The 27,490-nt window shown below is 43.0% G+C and overlaps 1 protein-coding gene across 1 annotated transcript in view; it reads right to left on the minus strand.

Moving 5' to 3' along the window:
- The window catches only part of LOC106603171 (gamma-aminobutyric acid receptor subunit alpha-3), an 83,691-nt gene that overhangs the window by 37,121 nt on the left and 19,080 nt on the right, over window positions 1-27,490 (minus strand). The window contains exon 2 of the mRNA XM_014196486.3: window positions 19,928-20,148. Within this exon, the coding sequence (XP_014051961.2) occupies window positions 19,928-20,148 (221 nt within the window). The remainder of the gene's footprint in view (window positions 1-19,927; window positions 20,149-27,490) is intronic.

Here is a 27,490-nt window from a genome sequence, read left to right on the forward strand (position 1 = left end):
ACTGAAAAAGTGTGTGCGAGCAAGGAGGCCTACAAACCTGACTCAGTTACACCAGCTCTGTCAGGAAGAATGGGCCAAAATTCACCCAACCTATTGTGGGAAACTGACCTAAAACAAGGAATTTTTACCAGGATTAAATGTCAGGAATTGTGAAAAACTGAGTTTAAATGTATTTGGCTAAGGTGTATCCCTCATTTGCTCAAGTGATTCCTTTATTTTGGCAGTTACCTATAGTATATATGGAATTGAGATATTCTTGTTTTGTACTGTCATTTGTTTTTGGAATACAATATACAGAAATGCATTCTGGGAAATAGTAACCATGAGAATAACAACAACATATTTTTTCACCACCTCCATTATGGTAGCAATAGATCAACACAGCACAGCTCCAATGTATTCCCCAACATTGTTAAAACCATAAAACCCATTGATTTCTATTTTGTGTCCTCTTCACTTTCACTAAAATGCAGCAGTTCAAGCTTTCAATTAACCCCATGACCAAAGAAACTCAAAGCCTGCATGGTAAGATTAAATACATCTTTACACTAGAGTCTAGTTGAACACTGCTGTGATGTTGAGCAATGGCCCTTACCCCCTGCCATCAAGATGTCAGCAATATTTCACAAAGTCTACATAGTACCACCACTCTTAAGTGTTTAATGAGATAAAGCATTTTACCTTCTGGGTAATCTTCAACCCTAATGGTTATGATGTTCTTGGCCTTGCAAAATAACTGCACTTGGAGGAAGATGAACACTATTGCTGACATTAATTAATATCCTTCCTGTGTGCGCGTGTGTGTGTGTGTGTGTGTGTGTGTGTGTGTGTGTGTGTGTGTGTGTGTGTGTGTGTGTGTGTGTGTGTGTGTGTGTGTGTGTGTGTGTGTGTGTGTGCGCGTGTGTGTGTGCGTGTGTGTGCCTGTCAGCCCGGGGAACCACAGCAAAAATGGCCTCACGGGGCCAACCCCTCCTTCTCCGGGTGCCGCCTCCTCCTCCCGAAAAAACAGCTGCATCGATCGCAGTGCCATCGCCAGAGCCTGTAGTACCTTGTCTCTGTCGGAGCTGCAGGGGGGCCTTGGAAGGAGCTGTGTGTTCCACTCCACCTACCTCAACCCCCCTTTATTTTAAACTTCTCCTCCATACCTCACCAGCTCCTGAAAACTTCTCCTATTATACACTGTAATCTGTCCGGTGGAGTAGATGAGTCTGTATTGATGGAACTCGATTGCATTTCTAGCTAGTGGTCTGTTTGGCTGATTCCCAGCTTCTGGAGGACTTTCAGACTCTGCCTGTCAGCCTGTCAATCTATCACTTCCGCTCTCTTTGTAATAATAAGGTTTCACCTTGACATATACACCTCACAGAGAACAAATGGTCAAGTCACATGCTGACACTGGACCTTCGTCTGGCGCTGAGAGACATACACCTCCGCCTCTTCCTCCTCCGTGTGATGAGTGAGAAATCTACTGTCAGGTCCAGGGTGGATCGTTCATCACACTCTGGATCATGATCAATGAGTCTCCCTCTCCTGGTTGGGAATCCCTGGTGAGAACATACGCTACTTTAATGATGACACCTCCTCCTAAATTGGGGGAGAACCGTACCCCACCTACTCCATCTCCCCTTAAGGAAGACACCCTTGGGAGAGGAGGAGGAGGGGGGTTGACAAGAAAGAGGTGGAATATAAACGAGCTGTGAAGTTATATGGAAGGCTGTCATCTGTCAAGGTGACATTCAACCAGTCAAATGCAGCAGAATGGAGAATTGACCTTTTATCAAGGTCAACATATCCTAAATATTCTGCCCCTGAGTATACATAACCAGAGTGTAATTTCTGCTGAAGCCATTACATTTTTACAGTTCTACTCTACTCTAAAGCTGCAGTCAAGGCTCACAATATTACTATCCAAACAAGTATTTTTTTTTTTACCACAGTGCTATTCCTTGGGTTCTGATGCCTGGTGCTGGGGTGTGTCTAGATCACAAGCTCTCACAGTTATAACAACACACGGCAATTAGCTAAAAGAGAAAATCTCCGTAATTACCGTTATCAACAATGACTTGCAGAAACGCTCTGAATCGCACAGTACTACTCTCGTACCACACAATTAATGTACTGCTACATTAGGCGACATCATATTATGGAATATGCATACTGAAATAGAGGTAGCTGTAAAGCATTATGGTGGTAACTATGGTGGTAACTAACATACAAGCCCGACTGCGAACACAGAATCCAGTCTCAGCAAGGGTAGGGTAGGTAGGCCTAATGGCCGGCTAGCTCAAAGAGCTCCTATGTATTGTGTTGGTGTGCGTCAGGGCCTGGTTGCCTAGAAACCTGAGATAGGGCTGTATTTTTTGTCCACTCGAGCAACATGATTGTCCTTTACTATTGTGCTTCATTGAAAACATAAATGCTCTGCTCTCTCTGCCATGATTACCCTTCTTTATTGGAGACCAGAGGAAGAACACAATAAGACTTTATTAACCATTCAATTCTCAGGAAATGTTATTGCAATTCATGCCCTTGAACATGTTGTATACTGGAGAACATATAAAACACATTTTGTACAGTTATACAACCAGATGTCTAAAAGAGGAAACCATTTTCTTCTGGCCAGTGGTATAACAAGTTCATGCTGACATGACTTGCAGGGACATGAAGCCCTGAATGAACAGAGTCTATTCCGTAACTATTGTCAGCTCTGGTGAACTGCAAGTGTTCACATCAGCCCCCTTCACAACCAACTACTTCTGAACAAGAGCAAAAGGCCAGAGCAAAAGGCCACCCAAAATAGCTCTCTGTATCAGTGTTTAGAAAAGAGATTCAAACTAGAGATGACTTCAGATTCACAGTATTCTGTTGAACTACAGTAGAGTTTCTGGATGGTATTAAGACAAAGCTTTACAAGTATCATTGGCTCAGCTGGTACGTTTCCTCACATAAATTACACAGTGAGGTAAAAAGATGATATTGAGAGCAGAGAAAACATCCCAGCCTCCCTCTTACAGGACATAACCATGTCCTGTAAGTTAATACTTAAAAGATGGCGCCAACAGACATGGTCGCCATGTTTCTATCTCCTTGCCAACTTTGCAGTAATTCTTTTTTGTTGTTATTATTTCTTACATTATTTGCTCAGAACGTTTCTTGCATTATTACCTACAGCCGAAAACAACTTTTGGATATTAGATCGGAGGTCACTCACCAGCATTTAGACAATAAATTTGACTTTCCTGAAATGGGTCCTTTATTTGAACTCACCCAGGCAATTCCATTCATCCCGGGGGCTGCTCCAAGACGCCGTCACCGGAGAAGAGGAATAAGGTCTGGGCTCCTAGTCAGACTCAGGAGGCATGCATACCATCCACCGGTTCAGAGTATTTTATTCGCTAACACTCAGTCTCTGGACAATAAAGTAGACTAGCCAGGGCGAGGATCTCCTTCCAGAGAGACATCAGGGACTGTATCATACTTTGCTTTACGGAATCTTGTCTTCATTCAGCCAGCGGGGTTCTCCGTCCTTTGCATGGACAGAAACTCTCCGGGAAAAGGAAAGGTGGAGGTGTATGTTTCATGATAAATTACTCATGGTGTGATTGTGGTAGCGTATAGGAACTCAAGTCCTTTTGTTCTCCCGATCTGGATTACCTCACCATAAAATGCAGACCGCAATACCTCCCTAGAGAATTTTCTCAAGGAGCTACACAGGACTTTGTGCAAACTGGAAACCGCATATCCTGAGGTTGCAATTATTGTAGCTGGGGACTTTAATAAAGAAAATCGGAGGAAAACACGACCAGAATTCTATCAACACATCTCCTGTTCTACTCGCACATCGAGAACTCTGGACCACCAAAAACTGTGGATAGATGGGAGCATCCGCACAATACTGAAATCGCAAAGTGTCACATTTAACCTCTGCAAAGTGACTGGGAACATGGACGTGTACAAACAGACCAGCTATGCCCTCCGTAAGGCAGTCAAAGAGGCAAATCGACAGTACAGGGACAAAGTGAGTCGTAATTCAACGGCTCAGACAAGAGACGACCGTAGGTGCCAGAGACTCCAGACAATCACAGATTATAAAGGGAAAGCCAGCCACGTCGTGGACACCAATGCCTCGCTCCCAGACAAGTTAAACACCTTCTTCGCACGCTTCGAGGAAAACACAGAGCCGCCGACGCGGGCCACCGCCCCTCACAAATTGAGGCTGTCCTGAGGGCAAAAAGGGGTGCAACTCAATATTAGGAAGGCGTTGCTAATGTTTTGTACAGTCAGTGTATGTGTATGTGAGTTAACAATACAATTTGAATTGATTTAAACCAACGGCAACAAAAACAACAGAAGAGATCAGAACAAAAAGCTCCTTCATGATCTTTTTAGTATCTTGAGAATGTAAAATCAGGCTGAGCTGAGCTCAAGCACATGCCACCCTAATTATGAGGTGGCCGAGCAGCTAACAAAGCGTGAAATGTCCCGTTACAATATGTGTCAGTCACCGCTGTGGCCAAATGAGTGGCGAAGTGGGAACCAACCCTCCCCATCCCATGTCCTCCATGCCCAGCGCTCCCCTCCCTGAATGGCCTCATTAGCCCCTACCAATATCCCACTAAATGTCCGGAGGTGTGTCAATCAGAAGGCAGGCTGGAACACAGTAGAGACAGTTGAATTTGACTGTATTTCCATCTGTGTCAAGGTTACACATTCAAGCAGCAAAGCTATACTGCAGCAGCTAAGCCAAAGCCTCCTGTCACTATTCCTCTCTATGTAGCCCTTTCCTGCAGTCAATTGGCCAAATCACCCCCTAGTGGCCTCATGGGTGGAATGTTAGTAATATTTTTCATATTTTCATAATTAATAAACATTTTTTATAATCCGCAGAAAATTTGGCGTTTCTATGTCAAACGGTTTTGTTATATTTCAGTCTTCTGTGATGTATATAAAGTGTAATATTAGGATGCAAACTCAAAATGGAGTACGTTTCAACTCTATATCGGACATGGTCTAGGTGTCTTCTTTTTTAAGCCCATAACTATGTGTGTGAGGTGTATAGTTATGTTTCAAAGTAGATTTGTTAAAGACTACCAAGAATCACTCTGTGTGACCCTGATTTAGCCCACTGAAGTAAAGGTTAAATGCTCTACCTGGCTCTTTGGCTGCAGTATTGTCGCATCACGTCTCAATGAACATGCCCTTGTACAGGTTCACAAACAGTTAGTGGGTCCTTGTGTGTTTCTGAGTCCATTGCTCCTATTGGTGATGATGACTATGAAACATAAATAGGATGCATGGGCTCCATGCTTCAGTGTACAAACATCATTAAAATGGACCCCTGGGCTCCAATTAGACAACACTCCTAGGAGGAGGATCCTATGGCAGCAGCGTTTAATATTATTTCGCCATTTTTCAGGACTTAAAAAAGCCACTGAGAATCTGTTTTATGGACCCAGAGACGCTTGACATCAGTTAGAGTACGAGAAAGTAATTCAACCTGAATCGGTGTGAAAACAAAAGATGAACTACCGTATTTACCCAGCGCAAAAACTCCTAATCCAATCACATGCAGCAAACACAGAGGAGAGAAGGTCAGACAGAAAATAATATTTTTATTTGTATGGCCCTAAACTCCACGCTGAAATCAATAAAGTACTTTCTTTCTTCTCAGCATATGTATGCTTATTATAGGCACTGTTAAAAGGAGAATTCTAGCAGCCAGAGGATTGCCTTAAAAGCCGTCAGTAAAAAGGCACTTTAAATGTCTATTAAACAATTGTCTCCCCCGGGACAAGAGTAGATACAAAAATCATTACTAGGAAGCCAGCTGACTCAGCGATATCTGGCACTACATGATTGTGTTGTCAGTCGTTCACAAGGATGCACACAAATTGTTTCGGAGGAGAAAACACATCACAATTATCAGCAGTGTTTGTATTTCAATTCCAACATTGTTTGTTTAGTTAGAGGCAATTATTTTTTGTATTTCTCCCTCTCTCATCTCATATGATATACTCATTATAATTATGCACAATACAGGAGAAGAAAACATGGAAGATTTCATTAGTTTTACGCATTAATCTAGGTTCAGACACAAGTACTACCATTGTTCCTAATGAGACAACCAGTGGAATTTATTGTTTACAGTACTTAAAGTAAGTATTAAGACATATCTATGGCTAAAATGGGATATATGCTCGGAGCTACGCTATAGGCCCCAGTCTCTGGTTATGCACCACTTCATTCCCTACAATACTTTTCTGATCATGCAATTTCTGTACATTATTTAAACCATGCGCTGAATCTTTGTACTTGAACTTTTACTTTTAATGACTCACCCTTTCTGAACCCTTTCTGATCCCTTTCTGATCCCTTTCTGAACCCTTTCTGAACCATTTCTGAACCCTTTCTGAACCCTTGTACTCAGTAGAGAAGGAGCAGATGGTAGGAAGGCCGGAGTGATAATGCCTGTTCCAAACCCCCGTCCCCGCAAGGCTACCGCTTCATACTGCTGACCCTGGTGGGGTGTCAATTGCAAGTGGCTAAATCAACAGGGATAACTGCAAAGTGTGGAGCTGGCATGCACTGAGAGAGGCAACAAACAGTACCCGCCCTCCAATTCCATCTGACATTCCAAGGCAGCGCTGTAGAGGTAACCGTAGGACTTCCATGTGCAACAGTTACTCACAGGCAGTAATTAATAGCAACAGTTGAAGTCAGAAGTTTACATACACTTAGGTTGGAGTCATTAAAACTCGTTTTTCAACCACTCCACATAATTTCTTGTTAACATACTATAGTTTTGGCAAGTCGGTTAGGACATCTGCTTTGTGTATGACACAGGTAATTTTTCCAACAATTGTTTTACAGACAGATTATTTCACTTATAATTCACTGTATCACAATTCCAGTGGGTCAGAAGTTTACATACACTAAGTTGACAGTGCCTTTAAACATCTTGGAAAATTCCAGAAAATGATGTCATGGCTTTAGAAGCTTCTGATAGGCTAATTGACATCATTTGAGTCAATTGGAGGTGTACTTGTGGATGAATTTCAAGGCCTAACTTCCTAACATCATGGGAAAATCAAAAGAAATCAGCCAAGACTTCAGAAAAAAATCGTAGACCTCCACAAGTCTGGTTCATCCTTCAGAGCAATTTCAAAATGCCTGAAGGTACCACGTTCATCTATACAAACAATAGTACGCAAGTATAAACACCATGGGACCATGCAGCTGTCATACCGCTCAGGAAGGAGACGCGTTCTGTCTCCTAGAGATGAATGTACTTTGGTGCGAAAAGTGCAAATCAATCCCAAAACAACAGCAAAGGACCTTGTGAAGATGCTGGAGGAAACAGGTTCAAAAGTATCTATATCCACAGTCAAACGAGTCGTACATCGACATAACCTGGAAGGCCGCTCAGTAAGGAAGAAGCCACTGCTCCAAATCCGCCATAAAAAAGCCAGACTACTGTTTGCAACTGCACATGGGGACAAAGATCGTACTTTTTGGAGAAATGTCCTTTGGTCTGATGAAACAAAAATATAACTGTTTGGCCATAATGACCATCGTTATGTTTGGAGGAAAAAGGGAGACGCTTGCAAGCCGAAGAACACCATCCCAACCGTGAAGCACGGGGGTGCTTTGCTGTAGGAGGGACTGGTGCACTTCACAAAATAGATGGCATCATGAAGAGGAAAATTATGTGGATATATTGAAGCAACAGCTCAAGACATCAGTCAGGAAGTTAAAGCTTGGTCGCAAATGGGTCTTCCAAATGGACAATGACCCCAAACATACTTCCAAAGTTGTGGCAAAATGACTTAAGGACAACAAAGTCAAGGTATTGGAGTGGCCATCATAAAGCCCTGACCTCAATCCTATAGAAAATTTGTGGGCAGAACTGAAAAGTGTGAGCGAGCAAGGAGGTCTACAAACCTGACTCAGTTGTCATCAGGAATGGGCCAAAATTCACCCAACTTATTGTGGGAAGCTTGTGGAAGGCTACCCAAAAAGTTTGATCCAAGTTAAACAGTTTAAAGGCAATGCTACCAAATACTAATTGAGTGTATGTAAACTTCTGACCCGCTGGGAATGTGATGAAAGAAATAAAAGCTGAAATAAATCATTCTCTCTACTATTATTCTGACATTTCACATTCTTAAAATAAAGTGGTGATCCTAACTGACCTAAAACAGGGAATTGTTACTAGGATTAAATGTCAGGAATTGTGAAAACCTGAGTTTAAATGTATTTGGCTAAGGTGCATGTAAAGTTCTGACTTCAACTGTATATCTATATACGTGTATTACGTCAGCAAGCTTAAATGACTAGAAATCCATGCCTGCCCTTAGACTATCTAACCCCTCATCTGCCCCTACGGTTGTCTTAACACCTCTTCTGTCTGGTCTGAGATGGTGAAGACATAACTATTGGCTCTGTGACAGGGCTTTGCCAACAGGCACCCAAACCGAGTGCCTGTTATAGCTCTGAACGTGCAATTAAATCCTAACCGCTGCTGCCCCCATATCGAGTGCTGGGCCAGGGCCAGGGGAGGGCTGAGGGGCTGTGGAGGGGACAGAGACAGAGACAGGGACAGGTAGTAAGAGCCAGGCTGAACAGGGCTCCTGGGCATACCACCACAGGGCTAATCCCAGGCTAACAAACTACAGTGGCTAGCTGCCTGAGCTGGATGGGAATGTCACCGGGAGGTCAAGGGGAACTTAAAAGAACCTAGAGAGTACGGGAGGGAGGGAGGTACAGTATATAGGGAGGGGGCTGTACGAATCTCATGTAATGTATCCATTAAGTGTTGATAGGGCTCTATAATGTAGTGTCATATTTTTTTTTAATTCACAGTAAAATATTGAGGAAAAATGTAAAAGCACAGAGAATGATGGTAATTACATTATACTCTCAGGAAATTCTGTCCTTCAGCGTTTTAAATAAGAATTTGAGAGGAGGCATTAGGTGCAAAATATATTGACGATGGTCATTAAATACTTGAAGAAGGCAGATGAACGAGTGACTGTACTTTTTCATTTAGTAAGAAATCCACAGAACTCGATCTGCATATGTCAAGAAACTCCTAAGGAAAAAGTACTCCTTGAAACAGTGAGAGGGCCCTAGATGAAGTGTCAGTCCCCCAGAGGGAGCGTAATCCATCCAGTCAACATGGAACATACACTACCATTCAAAGGTTTGGACACACCTAATCATTCAAGGGTTTTTCTTTATTTTTACTATTTTCTACAGTGTAGAATAATAGTGAATACATCAAAACTATGAATTATCATATATGGAATCATGTAGTAACCAAAAAGGGGTTCAACAAATATTTTTCACCCTTTGCCTTGATGACAGCTTTGCACAAGCTTGTCATTCTCTCAACCAGCTTCATGAGGTAGTCACCTGCAATGCATTTCAATTAACAGGTGTGCCTTGTTAAATTTGTAGAATTTATTTCCTTCGTTTGTGCCAATCAGTTGTGTTGTGACAAGGTAGGGGTGGTATACAGAAGATAGCCCTATTTAGTAAAAGACTAAGTCCATATTATGGCAAGAACAGCTCAAATAAGCAAAGAGAAATGACAGTCCATCATTACTTCAAGATATGAAGGTCAGTCAATCCGGAACGTTTCAAGAACTTTTAAAGTTTCTTCAAGTGCAGTCGCAAAAACCATCAAGCGCTAGGATGAAACTGGCTCTCATGAGGACCGCCACAGGAAAGGAAGACCCAGAGTTACCTCTGCTTCAGAGGATAAGTTCATTACATTTACATTTTAGTCATTTAGCAGATGCTCTTATCCAGAGCGAATTACAGTAGTGAATGCATACATTTCATTTCATGCATTTTTTTTTTTTTTTTTTGTACTGGCCCCCCGTGGGAATGAAACCCACAACCCTGGCGTTGCACACACCATGCTGGCGTTGCAAACACCATGCTCTACCGACTGAGCCACAGGGAAGACATTAGAGTTACCAGTCTCAGATTGCAGCCCAAATAAATCCTTCACAGAGTTCAAGTAACAGACACATCTCAACATCAACTGTTCAGAGGAGACTGCGTGAATCAGGCCTTCATGGTCTAATTGCTGCAAAGAAACCACTACTAAAGGACACCGATAAGAAGAAGAGACTTGCTTGGGCCAAGAAACACGAGCAATGGATATTAGACCAGTGGAAATATGTCCTTTGGTCTGATGACTCCAAACGTTTGATTTTTGGTTCCAACCGCTGTGTCTTTGTGAGACACAGAGTAGGTGATTGATCTCCGCATGTGTGATTCCCACCCTGAAGCATGGAGGAGGAGGTGTGATGGTGTGGGGGTGCTTTGCAGGTGACACTGTCATGTGATTGATTTAGAATTCAAGGCACACTTAACCAGCATGGCTACCACAGCATTCTACAGCGACACGCCATCCCATCCCATCTAGTTTGCGCTTAGTGGGACTATCAATTTGTTTTTGAACAGGAGAATGACCTAACACACCTCCAGGCTGTGTAAGGGCTATTTAACCAAGAACGAGAGTTATGGAGTGCTGCATCAGATGACCTGGCCTCCACAATCACCCGACCTCAACCCAATGGAGATGGTTTGGGATGAGTTGGACCGCAAAGTGAAGGAAAAGCAGACAACAAGTGCTTAGCATACTATGTGGGAACTCCTTCAAGACTGTTGGAAAATCATTCCAGGTGAAGCTGGTTGAGAAAATGCCAAGAGTGTCCAAAGCTGTCATCAAGGCAAAGGATGGCTACTTTGAAGAATCTCAAATATAAAATCTAATTTGATTTGTTTAACAGTTTTTTGGTTAGTACATGATTCCATGTGTTATTTCATAGTTTTGATGTATTCACTATTATTCTATATTGTAGAAAATAGTCAAAATCTAGAAAAACCCTTGAATGAGTAGGTGTGTCCAAACTTTTGTCTGGTACTGTATGTGATACCTGCAGCATGTGGGCTGTAAGTATGGAGCTCCCTCAAGCACATCCATTACACGTGCACATCTGCAGAAACGTGACAATGGCGATTGGCTGCTCATGGGGTTGCAGCTGCATCGTTATCGTCTCCTCTCTACTTTTTGTAAGTTCGAACAACAAAATAAAGAATGCATGATAGTGATAAATTACAAAAAGGAACCGACACATATTTTAGCCCCATCAAAACCATCATCGTCAACATCATCATCATTAAAATGGACATTATCCTTGGAAAAAATGACAAGGGCCTTAGACTGATCATCTAAATAGACGAATGTGCCTTAATTGTAGTTATGCACACATTCATTGCTTCACTACATGATTACAGATTGGAACAGTGAGATGTCTGGGACAGATGAGACAGTACTGGAGGACGAAGAGGTCATGGTGGGTGTGTGATGGGGGGGGGGGGGGGGGGGGTGTAAATGGAGACACAGCTCTCCTCTCTACTGCTGGCTAGTGGGAGGGTCAGAGCTCACCTATTTACTTCATTTTCACACTGCACCATCCCATCCCCAATAGACAACATATAGACAGACAGGTCATAAAGGCAGCAGTGTTGACTGCCTCCAGCCAATACCTGTCCTTGTGGAGCCAATCTGGGCTGAATCAGGCCAGTGACGGCCTGGCTGTGTGGGAAGGCTGAAGCCAACCTCATAACAAGCACTGTGACTTTGGCCCGGCCTTTGATGAGACTGCACCACGCTGTCCGTTTCACCAAACAAAACCACAATCAGTGTATCTGTTGTTCTTCTTGTGTCTTGGCATATTGATCCCCCCTCTAATCTCTCTCTCTCTCAGTGCGCTGCCTGCCCCTGCCTCTACTGCTGAAATGCTTACTGCTGCAGAATCTGCCTGTTTCGTTTTAGAAGCTCTAGTACTGGTTGTGGCAGGACAATGATGAAATGCTACTATGGAAATAGGAAAAACTGTAGAAAGTATAACCCAAAGTAGGATTCAGTTTCAGAAAACTGTGGTTGGGACATTCACTTCATTCACTAGACTGATTAAAACAGGACAATCTTCAAGATGTGTGTCATAATGGCATCATAAAAGTGAAAGGACACTAACAAGGTATTGGCTGAACTCAATATATATGGCTTTGACTTGACCTTAGGAGGAAGATAACAAAGTTAATTAAGACAACGTAACAATTACATGCAGAAGCAGTTGAAAAGAAACAAATTCATTTGACCAGTGGTGTGGTGGAGCGAAAATGACGAAGTGAATGTTAGCTGTACAGAAAGTTTGCCAATTAAGCGGAAAATAAACACAATCGTGGTGAATTTCAGCTAACTACTCAGAAAACACATAGTATAACTGTTTTACTATCATTCTATTCATTGAAAAGTTTTTCAAATGACCTACAGCCACTTTATTTCTTGATTTCCCGACCGCTGGTCACAATTTTAATGCTAATCCCGTAGGATCAACAATGGTGCTGGTCCAATGAATTTGTTTATTTTTGAACGCTGCCACGTGGAATTATTATTTTGTCTTAAACCTGTATTTTTTTGGGACCTAACCTGACCTAGCCTGAACTTGACAATGCCCATAGGACTTGGCAAGAGAGTACAAACAGACTGGCACTCAGGCTACGCTTGACCTGCCATACTAGTTTAACGAATTACAAATGACCAAACAATGGCATGACAGAAGATCTGAGAGTACACAGTATAGACCAACCACTCCAAAAAATAAACAACAACTAAGAACTGAAGTTTGGCAACAAACCAGATGGAAATGCAGAACTTTATAGTACTTCTCATTTCACCAGGGTCTTATGTGAAGACAGGAAGGGAGCTCTTTGTTTTCTGTCATAGCTAAGAGGATGCATTTGAGTCAGATGAGCTCACAGGGCTGGATGCTATCGAAGTGTAATCTATCTTTTGTATCAGTCACATTAACCGCAGGCAGTTTCTGCACACAGTACTCTTTAATTCATGAAAACATAATGAACTCTCCATAAAATGCTGTTGGAGACAACTGCAGCCTGTCTTTAACACATAACTGGTAGCACTGTGGAGGGCAAGGCACTCTATGAAAAAAAAACTGCTTCTGAGAAACAGCAATATCCAGTCCAGGATCTATTATTCAACCCCCTCTCTCTGCTTTCACAATGCCAACACACAATGCCGCCACTAAACAGCTACAATACACTGCAATACAGGGACAAATGATGACATCACACGCTTTAGAAGGCTTTCTGAAAGATTGCATGAGTCAAAACGGCACTTTTCAACCCGCTAAGTAAACATATTATACAACTTAAGTGTTTCATTATGTTGTAAAGCATAAGGGTTCTGGTTTGGTAGTGGCACCGGATCAGATGTAGATTCAATAGCACGACTGCGTGTGCTAAGATAGGGAAAGGGGGATACCTAGTCAGTTGTACAACTGAATGCATTCAACTGAAATGTGTCTTCCGCATTTAACCCAACCTCTCTGAATCAGAGCGTGCATATGCAAGACTCACTGACACGTACGGTGGACATGGTAAAGATGGGGACACCTCTAACAACACACTGAACATTTTCAGGGAAAATCATGCTTGAATAGTGTAAGAATATAAGTAGCAGTATTGCAAGAATGTATGATGCTATTTCCTTGTTTTGTTTTGTTTTTCTAAAAGGCAAGATACACTGAGCTCTTTCCATGACGTAGACTGACCAGGTGGATCCAGGTGAAAGCTATGATCCCTTATTGATGTCACCTGTTAAATTCACTTCAATCAGTGTAGATGAAGGGGAGGAGACAGGTTAAAGAAGGATTTTTAAGCCTTTTAGACAATTGAGACATGGATTGTGTATGTGTTCCATTCAAAATATTTCAAGGGGGTATGGTAGTAGGTGCCAGGTGCACCGTTTTGAATGTGTCAAGAACTGCAACGCTGCTGGGGTTTTTCACGCTCAACAGTTTCCTGTGTGTATCAAGATGGTTCACCAGGCAAAGGACATCCAGCCAACTTTACACAACTGTGGGGAGCATTGGAGTCAACATGGGCCAGTATCCCTGTGGAATGCTTGACACCTTTTAGAGTCCATGCCCTGACAAATTGAGGCTGTTCTGAGGGCAAAAGGGGGTGAAACTCAATATTAGGAAAGTGTTCTTAACGTTTAGTACACTCAGTGTACAGTGAGGGAAAAAAGTATTTGATCCCCTGCTGATTTTGTACGTTTGCCCACTGACAAAGAAATGATCAGTCTATAATTTTAATGGTAGGTTTATTTGAACAGTGAGAGACAGAATAACAACAAAAAAATCCAGAAAAAATGCATGTCAAAAATGTTATAAATTGATTTGCATTTTAATAAAGGAAATAAGTATTTGACCCCCTCTCAATCAGAAAGATTTCTGGCTCCCAGGTGTCTTTTATACAGGTAACGAGCTGAGATTAGGAGCACACTCTTAAAGGGAGTGCTCCTAATCTCAGTTTGTTACCTGTATAAAAGACACCTGTCCACAGAAGCAATCAATCAGATTCCAAACTCTCCACCATGGCCAAGACCAAAGAGCTCTCCAAGGATGTCAGGGACAAGATTGTAGACCTACACAAGGCTGGAATGGGCTACAAGACCATCGCCAAGCAGCTTGGTGAGAAGGTGACAACAGTTGGTGCGATTATTTGCAAATGGAAGAAACACAAAAGAACTGTCAATCTCCCTCGGCCTGGGTTCTCCATGCAAGATCTCACCTCGTGGAGTTGCAATGATCATGAGAACGGTGAGGAATCAGCCCAGAACTACACGGGAGGATCTTGTCAATGATCTCAAGGCAGCTGGGACCATAGTCACCAAGAAAACATTTGGTAACACACACGCCGTGAAGGACTGAAATCCCGCAGCGCTCGCAAGGTCCCCCTGCTCAAGAATACATATACATGCCCGTCTGATGTTTGCCAATGAACATCTAAATGACTCAGAGGACAACTGGTGAAAGTGTTGTGGTCAGATGAGACCAAAAATGGAGCTCTTTGGCATCAACTCAACTCGCCGTGTTTGGAGGAGGAGGAATGCTGCCTATGACCCCAAGAACACCATCCCCACCGTCAAACATGGAGGTGGAAACATTATGCTTTGGGGGTGTTTTTCTGCTAAGGGGAGAGGACAACTTCACTGCATCAAAGGGACGATGGACGGGGCCGTGTATCATCAAATCTTGGGTGAGAACCTCCTTCCCTCAGCCAGGGCATTAAAAATGGGTCGTGGATGGGTATTCCAGCATGACAATGACCCAAAACACACGGCCAAGGCAACAAAGGAGTGGCTCAAGAAGAAGCACATTAAGGTCCTGGAGTGGCCTAGCCAGTCTCCAGACCTTAATACCATAGAAAATCTGTGGAGGGAGCTGAAGGTTCGAGTTGCCAAACGTCAGCCTCCAAACCTTAATGACTTGGAGAAGATCTGCAAAGAGGAGTGGGACAAAATCCCTCCTGAGATGTGTGCAAAGCTGGTGGCCAACTACAAGAAATGTCTGACCTCTGTGATTGCCAACAAGGGTTTTGCCACCAAGTACTAAGTCATGTTTTGCAGAGGGGTCAAATACTTATTTCCCTCATTAAAATGCAAATCAATTTATAACATTTTTGACATGTGTTTTTCTGGATTTTTTTGTTGTTATTCTGTCTCTCACTGTTCAAATAAACCTACCATTAAAATTATAGACTGATCATTTCTTTGTCAGTGGGCAAACGTACAAAATTCCCTCACTGTATATAGCATATTGGCTCTATAAACTCTGTGATGCATGAAATAGTAATCTCCAAAAACCTTCCCAATGAAATGTTGACTGCAAAGTAGGTCTACCTGGCAGACGATATCATGGTGGTTTGTGTCAATTGGGTGCATACTCTGCCATCACATATGCAGTGCAGAAACCTGACAGAAACATTGCTAGCCTAACACAAATGTACTGTGACTAAAACTCGGCTGGGACATGCTTTCAATGGTGTTCTCAAACATCTGACACCAATATATTGGATTAGGGGGGTACCCTGACTGGGACTCCAACCCTGGTCCCTGTGACTGTCAAACCAAAGCCATTATACTGTCACAATCCTCGCTATATGAGTCATGGTACAATTCCTACCAAGTGGGTTAACCCTATTGGCACAATGCACAGGGCATTTGCCTTTCACGCCAGTGACCTGGATTCACTTCCTTGTCCTGCCATTTGCTACACTGGTGTCAGAAGTGGGAATACCAAAAGGCTAAAATCTTTTGGTGAGGTCCCTTGGTTTTTTAATGGTTTGTATTTTTTTGCAGGCTACATTATTATATCTTTTTTTTTAAATATGCAGGCTAATGAATATTGCATTATTGTTTACAAGTGAGTACAATTCTACTCTAGGCTGGAAACTGCAGTGAAAATGTAATTTGAATAATGGCGCAAAAGCTCTGTTATTGTCACGTCCTGACCAGTATAGAGTATATTTGGTTATTGTATTTTGGTCAGGACGTGGCAGAGGGTAGTTGATGTATGTATTATGGGGTTTGTCACTGGTCTATGTCTGTGTTTCTATGTCTAGTTGATTGGGGTTGGACTCTCAATTCATCGACAGTTGTGACAGTTATTTGAATGTTTCATTCCATTTGGATCAGTTGTGGGTCTGCACTCGACAGATGATAAGGTGTAGAATGCCACAGTACAGGACAGTCTGGCTGTAATTTTACTTCTGATACTGATGCACTGACTGTTGCCAATCATCATTCGCCCAAGTCATCCTATATAATGTGGCCACACAGCAGGTACAGTTATTCAGGAAAGCTTAATGCGAACCTCCTACCTCCTTTCCGATATGAGCGACTATTCCTCGACCTCGAACGTAACGCTTCAATATAGCCTAAATATGTGTAATTTAACATTTTAAATGTATTATGCATTTTATAGTATGTGTGGAATAAACAAAACCAGTCACAATGTTTTAATTTGATTAAGCTCCTGTAAAAGTCTCCTGTAGGCTACCTGCGCACGTTAATCTACTTCACTCCAATACCAGCATCAATACCAGCATCAATTCAATAAATGGATTTTATTATTATTATTATTTAACTAGGCAAGTCAGTTAAGAACACATTCTTATTTACAATGACAGTCTACCGGTCTACCGCCTTGCTCAGGTGCAGTCAACAGATTTTTACTTTGTCAGCTCAGGGATTCGATCCAGCAACCTTTCATTTTTTTCAGTACTGGCCAACGCTCTAACCACTAGGCTACCTGCCACCCCATGGAATGAAAAGAGACATTTGTTAGAAAACACCAAAAGGTTTAATGACATTCAGAGCTTGTCAAGCCACGTCTTAGATACTTAGTAGGGAGGGATGAATTTTCTGTTTGTCGAGATTGACATACTCTATTTATCTATTCTATTTGATTGTGGTGTTGAAAACGTAAACCATGATGAAGCTTTCGAAGTCGGTAATCGGTATGCAGTTATGTGTTGGTTGTGTGTGGTGGATTGGTACAGAAACCTGTAGGTGGAACATTTGTTGCATATATTTTATATGATTATAAATATAGCATCAAAATGTAAAAAATCGGATTTCCCCCTAGCTGATCATTGTTTGCAGCTGGCTCTGATCATAGTGTAATGGCAGGGAGAGTGAGCTCATCCGTGGTGTTCGGCGAAGTGGCCAGGTCGATTTGGTCAAGGCAATATCCACGTTTATAAACACATGGTTGCTACAATTATTTTTATTTGTGGTGATAATCCCTATTTGGCAGTTCGATTTATGGAGGGGGGAGGGTGTGACATTTGTTTTTACAGTACAAAGGGAGGGTCATGTGAAAATATTTTGATTGTCGGAGGGGAACACGTTTCGAGTTGGAACACGTTTCGTAGTGTCCCTAAATTGCCTGCCCTTGGCGTTTCCTAAAACATCGGAAATGATTTTAAATCAATAATGAAATGAATACTAACAATGAAATGAATAATACAATGAAATTAATACGGTGTACTGATGTCCACGTGTAATAGCCCCAGAAACTATTTATAAAATAGTATTTCTGTATCTTGTTTGCCTTAATGCAGTGTCTAGAATAGCCAAAAAGCCCTTGATAGCAACTTGTCTTGCAACACGCTACTTTTGCTTGCAAATGAAGAAGTGACAGGCCCTTTAATAATCAATCCAAATCCAAATGTTATTCTTAGCCTCAGGAGAATCACAGTCACATCAAATGAACTCATAATAAGGGACCCAGCTGGGAAAATAATGCCGTTCCATGACTCTTTCAATGTGAAAACTGCAGCATTAAATTCACAGGTAAATGAACTACCCCAATAAGAGCTATCCTAATTATCAGCTAGAGTCCCTATGGACTACTGTCATTACTATATGAAGAGCCCTGCTTCTATTCAGATTTTAAGGGTTATACAGTGCATTCGGAAAGTATTTGTTACGTTACAGCCTTATTCTAAAATGAATGACATTATTTTTGTTCCTCGTCAATCTACACACAATACCCCATAATGAGAAACAATATTATCTGGTCTGATGAAACCAAGATTGAACTCTTTGGCCTGAATGCCAAGCGTCGCGTCTGGAGGAAACCTGGAACCATCCCTACGGTGAAGCATGGTTGTGGCAGAATCATGCTGTGGGGATGTTTTTCAGCGGCAGGGACTGGGAGACTGGTCAGGATCGAGGGAAAGTAGAACGGAGCAAAGTACAGAGAGATCCTTAATGAAAACCTGCTCCAGAGCGCTCAGGACCTCAGACTGGGGCGAAGGTTCACATTCCAACAGGACAACGACCCTAAGCACACAGCCAAGACAAAGCAGGAATAACTTCTCTGGAGAGACCTGAAAATAGCTGTGCAGTGACGCTCCCCATCCAACCTGACAGAGCTTGAGAGGATCTGCAGAGAAGAATGGGTGAAACTCCCCAAATACAAGTGTGCCAAGCTTGTAGCGTCATACCCAAGAAGACTCGAGGCTGTAATCGCTGCCAAAGGTGCTTCAACAAAGTACAGAATAAAGGGTCTCAATACTTATGTAAATGTGATATTTCAGATGTTTTGTTATTTTATTAAATTGCAAAAAAAATAAAAAATTATATATATATATATATATATATATATATATATATATATATGTTTTTGCTTTGACATTATGGGGTATTGTGTGTAGATTGATGAGAGATCTTTTAAAAAAAATCAATTTTAGAATAAGGCTGTAGTGTAACAAAATGTGGAAAAAGTCAAGGGGTCCAAATAATTTCCGAATGCACTGTATATCAAGAAATTCAGAAGCAATACTTGATGAGGAGACAGAGTGGCGGCAGTTAAGTGCTAAAACATTTCTTGCTGCTACAGGTTTCTTAAATAAGCAATACAATTTTACTCAAGCTTGTTGAGGATGTCCAAACAGCTACATAGTACACAGTAGACTGGCTGAGTGGTTACTGATTGTCAGGACAAAGAGTACTTTGAACATCATAGTTACAATCCTCTGAACAAAAGAGTGTGGCTAGAGGAGCTTAGTTACACCATGGCTGCCTCCATGAAGCATGTGCTGTGTCAGACTGGATTCAGGGAGAGACCACTCAGTCCCCTGGCAGTCAGACACATTGCTCTGGATAGCTCCTGGCCCAGACATCCACTATTCAATTATCACCTTCATTCATCAAAGCACCTCTGTGCGCAGGTCATTCCACTAGCTGGCCTCAGGCCTACTTGCCCACCTCAAACTCCTGTCGCCCACCTCAGACTCCCCTAACTCAGATAACATTACACAAGATGGAGACCATGCCCTCTCTGCTAGCCAGCCAATACCAAATGTGCATTGTCAGGAGATTTTTTTGTGTGAGTAACGGGATGAGTGTGGTGGTGGCGGTGTTTGGTCAGACAGTGGTGGTGGGTGGTAGTGGAGTATGCAGTGGGCCAACATCATTTTGAAAGTATCCAATCTTGGTACTATGGGTGAATAAAGGGTAATGGCTCACCTCATAGTGTAAAGCAGGGTACCGTTGTCCACCAGTCGTAGAAGTTTGTTGGGCGTGGTCATGTTGTGGGCCACAGATTTCTTCCCGTTGTGGAAGAAGGTGTCCGGAGTCCAGATCTTACTGGCCAGGAGGTTGTTAAGAGGCAGGACCTGCATGGGCCCGTCGAACTTCAGCCTCTCATCCCTCCAGCTCTGACGGAAGAACACATCGATGGTGTACTCCTGGGAAAAGACGGAGAGAATAAGTCTGTTTATAAGGTAAGAATTTACAATCAAATATGAATCTAATACTCAGCATCTCCCGTAAGAGCTGCAAATGGAAAGACTGTTCGCTGTCCTGGTAGGTACAGTATATTGTCAGTATATTGTCAGTTATGGCCTTGACTAGCAGAGAGTTGAGTTCCCTCCCAACAACACGCACAGACGTCAATAATGCATCATGCATTTTATTTGAAGGGGAAAACAGCCTTGTCAATGCGGGATCCTCGAGGCGTCCTTCAGAGTTCATACTCCAATGATTGCGTTTTCACAGCTGTCGCCGGCGGGATAAAACATGCCTTTTCCAAGAGTTATCTCTCTGACCATATTGCCAAACACGTAACAAGGGACAGAGTCCCCGATAAACCTCTCTAAGTTCAGAGAGTAATCTCGTGCCGTTAGTGGCTGCTGGTGAAGTAGGGGAGTGGCCTCACACTTCTATTCCTCAGATGTTTCTTCCATTCTGATAGGATTTTCCATAGGTATTAAAATGTCATAAACTAATCGCCTATAATCTCAGCTTCATTTAGACTTTGGCTGTTTTACGAAATGGTCACCAGCATATTTAGAACGAATGGTGTAGTGATGTTTTTCATTGAAAATTCATGTCATAATGAACAGGACGATGAACAAACAGGAACATCAAATAATAGTAATCAAGTGTACACCAAGACATACACCCAGGCCACAATAATGCCTGTCAGCAACAATGTAGCAATCTGTCCCCTGCCAGCCACTACAGGAATGGCACATATTATATACGTTTCCATCAAGGACCCTGAAATAAACCATCAACAATTCATGGAACAAAATAAGTGCATGAAATGCACAGAAACATATTAACCAATAAGAGTCTAAGCCCGGTCTAAGCTGGGGCAGGGGTACTACCAAGCTATATGGAATTGTTTTAAGAACGTAATTCCAAGTTACCAAGTTTGTTATGAAGTGTTTAACGTATATATGAGAGATATAAGAAAGATCAGGAAAAATGTGTTATTTTTTTATATGTATTTAACTCTTATTTTCCGGCACTAAACAGTCTAAGCCCTGTCTAACCCGGAGCGGGTGGAGTGTCTACTAATCTATATGGAACTGTTTTAAGAAGGTCATACCAAGGATCATTTTGCTATTTGATTTAGAATTTTAAGACCCCTTCAAGTATAAAACAAATATTTAAAAAGAATTTGACGAGAAAAAATGTATTTGGCCTTCCTGCTATTAGCCCATACAAACGCATTGGATAACAAATCAAAATCCAATCAAATTTTATTGGTCACATACACATATTTAGCAGATGTTATTGCGGGTGTATCGAAATGCTTGTGTTAGCTCCAACAGTGCAGTAGTATCTAACAATTCACAACAACACAAACAAATGTAAAGGTAAAATAATGGAATTAAGAAATTCATATCATGGAACAACAGATAGTCCCCCCAAAATATCTAAAAGAAGTTTGTTCTGAAATGTCTATCCTACAGTTGAAGTGGAAGTTTACATACACCGCCAAATACATTTAAACTCAGTTTTTCACAATTCCTCACATTTAATCAGAGTAAAAATGTCCTTTCTTAGGTCAGTTAGACAACTTCATTTTAAGAATGGGAAATGTCAGAATAATAGTAGAGAGAATGATTTATTTCAGCTTTTAGTTATTTCTTTCACATTCCCAGAGGGTCAGAGTTTACATACACTCAATTAGTATTTGGTAGCATTGCCTTTAAATTGTTTAACTTGGATCAAACTTTTCGGGTAGCCTTCCACAAGCTTCCCACAATAAGTTGGGTGAATTTTGGCCCATTCCTCCTGACAGAGCTGGTGTAACTGAGTCAGGTTTGTAGGCTCCTTGCTCGCACATGCTTTTCAATTCTGCCCACAACTTTTCTATGGGATTGAGGTCAGGGCTTTGTGATGGCCACTCCAATACCTTGACTTTGTTGTCCTTAAGCCATTTTGCCATAACTTTGGAAGTATGCTTGGAGTCATTGTCCATTTGGAAGACCCATTTGCAACCAAGCTTTAACTTCCTGACAGATGTCTTGAGATGTTGCTTCAATATATCCACATAATTTTACTTCCTCATAACGCCATCTATTTTGTGAAGTGCACCAGTCCCTCCTGCAGCAAAGCACCTCCACAACATGATGCTGCCACCCCCGTGCTTCATGGTTGGGATGGTGTTCTTCGGCTTGCAAGCCTCCCCCTTTTTCCTCCAAACATAACGATGGTCATAATGGCCAAACAGTTCTATTTTTGTTTCATCAGACCAGAGGACATTTCTCCAAAAAGTACGATCTTTGTCCCCATGTGCAGTTGTAAACCGTAGTCTGGCTTTTTTATGGTGGTTTTGAAGAAGTGGCTTCTTCCTTGCTGAGCAGCCTTTCAGGTTATGTCGACACAGGACTCGTTTGACTGTGGTACGTTAATCACTAAAGTACGTTAATCTCTAGGAGACAGAACACGTCTCCTTCTAGAGCGGTATGACGGCTGCGTGGTCCCATGGTGTTTATACTTGCGTACTATTGTTTGTACAGATGAACGTGGTACCTTCAGGCGTTTGAAAATTGCCCCCAAGGATGAACCAGACTTGTGGAGGTCTACGATTTTTTTCGGAGGTCTTGACTGATTTCTTTTGATTTTCCCATGATGTCAAGCAAAGAGACAATGAGTTTGAAGGTAGGCCTTGAAATACATCCACAGGTACACCTCCAATTGACTCAAATGATGTCAATTAGCCTATCAGAAGCTTCTAAAGCCATGACATCATTTTATGGAATTTTCCAAGATGTTTAAAGGCACAGTCAACTTAGTGTATGTAAGCTTCTGACCCACTAGAATTGTGATACAGTGAATTATAAGTGAAATAGTCTGACTGTAAACAATTGTTTGAAAAATTACTTGTGTCATGCACAAAGTAGATGTCCTAACCGACCTGCCAAAACTATAGTTTGTTAACAAGAAATTTGTAGAGTGGTTAAAAAATGACTCCAACCTAAGTGTATGTAAACTTCCGACTTCAACTGTATATCTGAGATATATAAGAAAGATCAGAAAACATGTTTATTTTTTTACTAAACAGTCTCCATATATACAGTACTTCCATTAACTTTTTTTGACTGGTACCGGGAGACCTTCAGAGGAGTATTGTGAGGCCTGTGGGCGTCCTAGAGAAAAACATGTACGTGTTCATGAGGGTCTCACCTTTACACGGAGGGGTCATATTAGTGTGTAGCCCAAACTGTTCGGACGCTATAGACAGAAGTTGGCAGATCGGCTGTACCGACTTCAGTGGAGTCCCACGCTTGTGGAGGTCGTAGAGCAAAATGGAGAACACCATCATGTTCGTGAGAGTCTCATCTTTCCATAGAGGGATCATAATAGTTCAGACACTACTGACGTTTTTGTGAGAAGACCCATTTTTGGGATGTCTCATGGTCTGACAAACACCGCTATAGCACTGTCACCTTTCACTGCAGATGTGGAAGTGTTACATAGGCAGATGTGGAAGTGTTACATAGGCAGATGTGGAAGTGTGACATAGGCATATGTGGAAGTGTGACATAGGCAGATGTGGAAGTGTGACATAGGCAGATGTGGAAGTGTGACATAGGCAGATGTGGTGGATTGAGATGCATCCAATGCAAAAAAATAGATACTGTATCTCTAGCTTAAATTGACAGATTTTTTTATTATGATAATTAGATTACCACCTGGGCGTGAACATCGACCTTAGGGTGTTAAGGTAATAGTCATCATATTCCTAAATATACTTAAATTATAACTGTATGCCATGATTTTACACCGTGGTCACGTTGCTATTCCCCCTGCGATTTAGCAACATGCATTACCCAAAAACACAGGACATAGCTTTGGCTGACACACCAGAGCTACAGTAAGTAAGTTCTAACCATTACTAATGCAGAAATACCTATCTGTTGACCAACATGACATCTGTAGGGGAAATATTCATACACAAAAAGCATGATTAATAGAGTGAAACTAGCAGGAGCAACAAACAAATGTCATTGAATAAGGATGCCTCATTTGGTAAGTTTGCCATATTGTAGCTAGCACAGAATAGTTTATTAGGTACACCCATCTACTATGGGGTCGGTCCCCCTTTGCCTCCAAAACAGCCTGAATTCTTAAGGGCATGGAAACATTGCCCAATTGGTATCAAGGAACCCGATGTGACACCAGGCAGGATGGGGCCATGGACTCATGCTGCTTACACTAAATCCTGACTCTGCCATCAGCATGACACAACAGGAACTGGGATTCGTCGGACCAGGCAATGTTTTTCCACTCCTCAATTGTTCTGTGTTGGTGATGACGTGCCCACTGGAGCCACTTCTTCTTGTTTTTAGCTGATTGGAGTGGAACCTGGTGTGGTGGTCTGCTGCAATAGCCCATCCATGACAAGGACCAATTAATTGCGCGTTCCGAGATGCCGTTCCGCATACCGCTGTTGTATTACGCCGTTATTTGCCTGTTTGCGGCCCGCCTGTAAGCTTGCACAATTCTTGCCATTCTCCTTCGACCTCTCATCAACAAGCTGCTTTCACCACAGGACTGCCACTGACTGGTACGACAAACAAAAAACATACATTCTCTGGAAAACAGACACTGTCGTGCGTCAAAAGCCCAGGAGGCTGGCAGTTTTTTATATTCTGGAATCGTCAAGCCTGGCATCAACGGTCATACCACGCTCAAAGTTGCTTAGGTCACTTGTTTTGCCCATTCTAATGTTCAATCGATCAGTAACTGAATGCCTCGATGCCTGTCTGCCTGCTTTATATAGCAAGCCACTGCCACGTGACCATTTTCGTGAACGGAGCGGTGTACCTAATATATTGTCTACTGAGTGGAGATGAATCCAATTCTATCCAAGACCCTGACAATTCTAAAACCCGAAAAAAGACATTGCGTTGATTTATGGGCATGACGCGTCATGTCACACCCATAGTTTAAAACTTAGTGCCGAAAAAAAGACTTGTGTATTCATCTGAATACAAACTTCTAACAACCCCCTAACTTCAGCTGTATGTTGAATAATCACTGTGTGCACCAATATCACATTATCTGCTTTGTGTCTTTTGAAAATGACCTACTTTCAATAAGCATGATATAAATCTTCAGGATGTATTCCATTGTTTTCATCCTGCCTTATATTGAAGCATTGGCTGCTTACATGTTGTACAATATTAGGGAAAGGGGAATACATCGTCAGTTGTACAACTGAATGCATTCAACTGAAATGTGTCTCCCCCATTTAACCCAACCCCCTGAATCAGAGAGGTGCAGGGGGCTGCTTTAATTGACATCCATGTATTCAGCACCCAGGGAACAGTGGGTTAACTGCCTTGCTCAGAGGCAGAACAACAGATTTTTACCTTATCAACTCGGGATTTGATCCAGCAACCTTTTGGTTACTGGCCCAACACTCTAACCACTAGGCTACCTGCTGAGAGACAGTCTTTACAGTGACAGTGTGTAATCTAGCTCAAAATGGCTGATTTAGGCAGGCCCCGTGCCTCACATGTACATAGATGATGTATTGTTTAAAAATTGTTGTGTTAGACTGAGTGTTCAAAACATTAGGAACACCGGGTCTTTCCATGACAATGACTGACCATGTGAATCTAGGTGAGAGCTATGATCCCTTATTGATGTCACCTGTTAAATCCCTGTTACCGAGGGGTGGAAACTCAGGATACAAGACAACGGAGGACCCTGATTCAGCTAAAATAAATCTCTATAAATCTGGAACAGTATTGGTACAGGGCAACCCCAAACAGTTTCAGCTGGACTTTCACCTAATCAAAGAATTAGCTCAGCAGGAGAAGCTCTCCCTTGAGAAAGATACCCCCACCAGACCAGACCTCTTCATTATATAACCCCAAGGACGAGCAACCCCAAGCGGAAAGTCAGCCTCCCAGCACAGAGTACTACTCCCCTCATTGAAATGAAGGATACATTTACCGAGCTGGAGGTAAGGCAGTTGGAGCTGGAACAACAGGTGATTACACTCCAGTCAGCACAGACCCAGACAACAGTCCAGCACAACAAAAAACCCTTAACCAGACCCGGAGAGCTGGAGGTGGAGAGAGACATATCTGCACTCTGGACTGTAGTGAGACAACATCTACAGGAGAAAGAGCAGGAGCAGGAGAAGAACAGAGCACTAGAGGAGAGGTTCAGACTGCTGGAGGAGAGGGTGAGGGGGATGGAGGAGAGGTTCAGACTGCTGGAGGAGAGGGTGAGGGGGATGGAGGAGAGGATCAGACTGCTGGAGGAGAGGGTGAGGGGGATAGAGGAGAGGATCAGACTGCTGGAGGAGAGGGTGAGGGGGATGGAGGAGAGGATCAGACTGCTGGAGGAGAGGGTGAGGGGGATGGAGGAGAGGTTCAGACTGCTGGAGGAGAAGGTGAGGGGGATGGAGGAGAGGATCAGACTGCTGGAGGAGAGGGTGAGGGGGATGGAGGGAGAGGATCAGACTGCTGGAGGAGAGGGTGAGGGGGATGGAGGGAGAGGATCAGACTGCTGGAGGAGAGGGTGAGGGGGATGGAGGGAGAGGATCAGACTGCTGGAGGAGAGGGTGAGGGGGATGGAGGAGAGGGTGAGGGGGATGGAGGAGAGGATCAGACTGCTGGAGGAGAGGGTGAGGGGGATGGAGGAGAGGATCAGACTGCTGGAGGAGAGGGTGAGGGGGATGGAGGGAGAGGATCAGACTGCTGGAGGAGAAGGTGAGGGGATGGAGGAGAGGATCAGACTGCTGGAGAAGAGGTTGAGGGGGGATGGAGGAGAGGATCAGACTGCTGGAGGAGAGGGTGAGGGGGATGGAGGGAGAGGATCAGACTGCTGGAGGAGAGGGTGAGGGGGATGGAGGGAGAGGATCAGACTGCTGGAGGAGAGGGTGAGGGGGATGGAGGGAGAGGATCAGACTGCTGGAGGAGAGGGTGAGGGGGATGGAGGAGAGGGTGAGGGGGATGGAGGAGAGGATCAGACTGCTGGAGGAGAGGGTGAGGGGGATGGAGGAGAGGATCAGACTGCTGGAGGAGAGGGTGAGGGGGATGGAGGAGAGGGTGAGGGGGATGGAGGAGAGGATCAGACTGCTGGAGGAGAGGGTGAGGGGGATGGAGGAGAGGATCAGACTGCTGGAGGAGAGGTTGAGGGGGATGGAGGAGAGGATCAGACTGCTGGAGGAGAGGGTGAGGGGGATGGAGGGAGAGGATCAGACTGCTGGAGGAGAGGGTGAGGGGGATGGTGGAGAGAATCAGACTGCTGGAGGAGAGGGTGAGGGGGATG

The sequence above is a fragment of the Salmo salar genome, chromosome 04 (genome assembly GCF_965601325.2).
Source record: "Salmo salar chromosome 04, fSalSal1, whole genome shotgun sequence".
NCBI classification, from domain to species: Eukaryota; Metazoa; Chordata; class Actinopteri; order Salmoniformes; family Salmonidae; genus Salmo; species Salmo salar.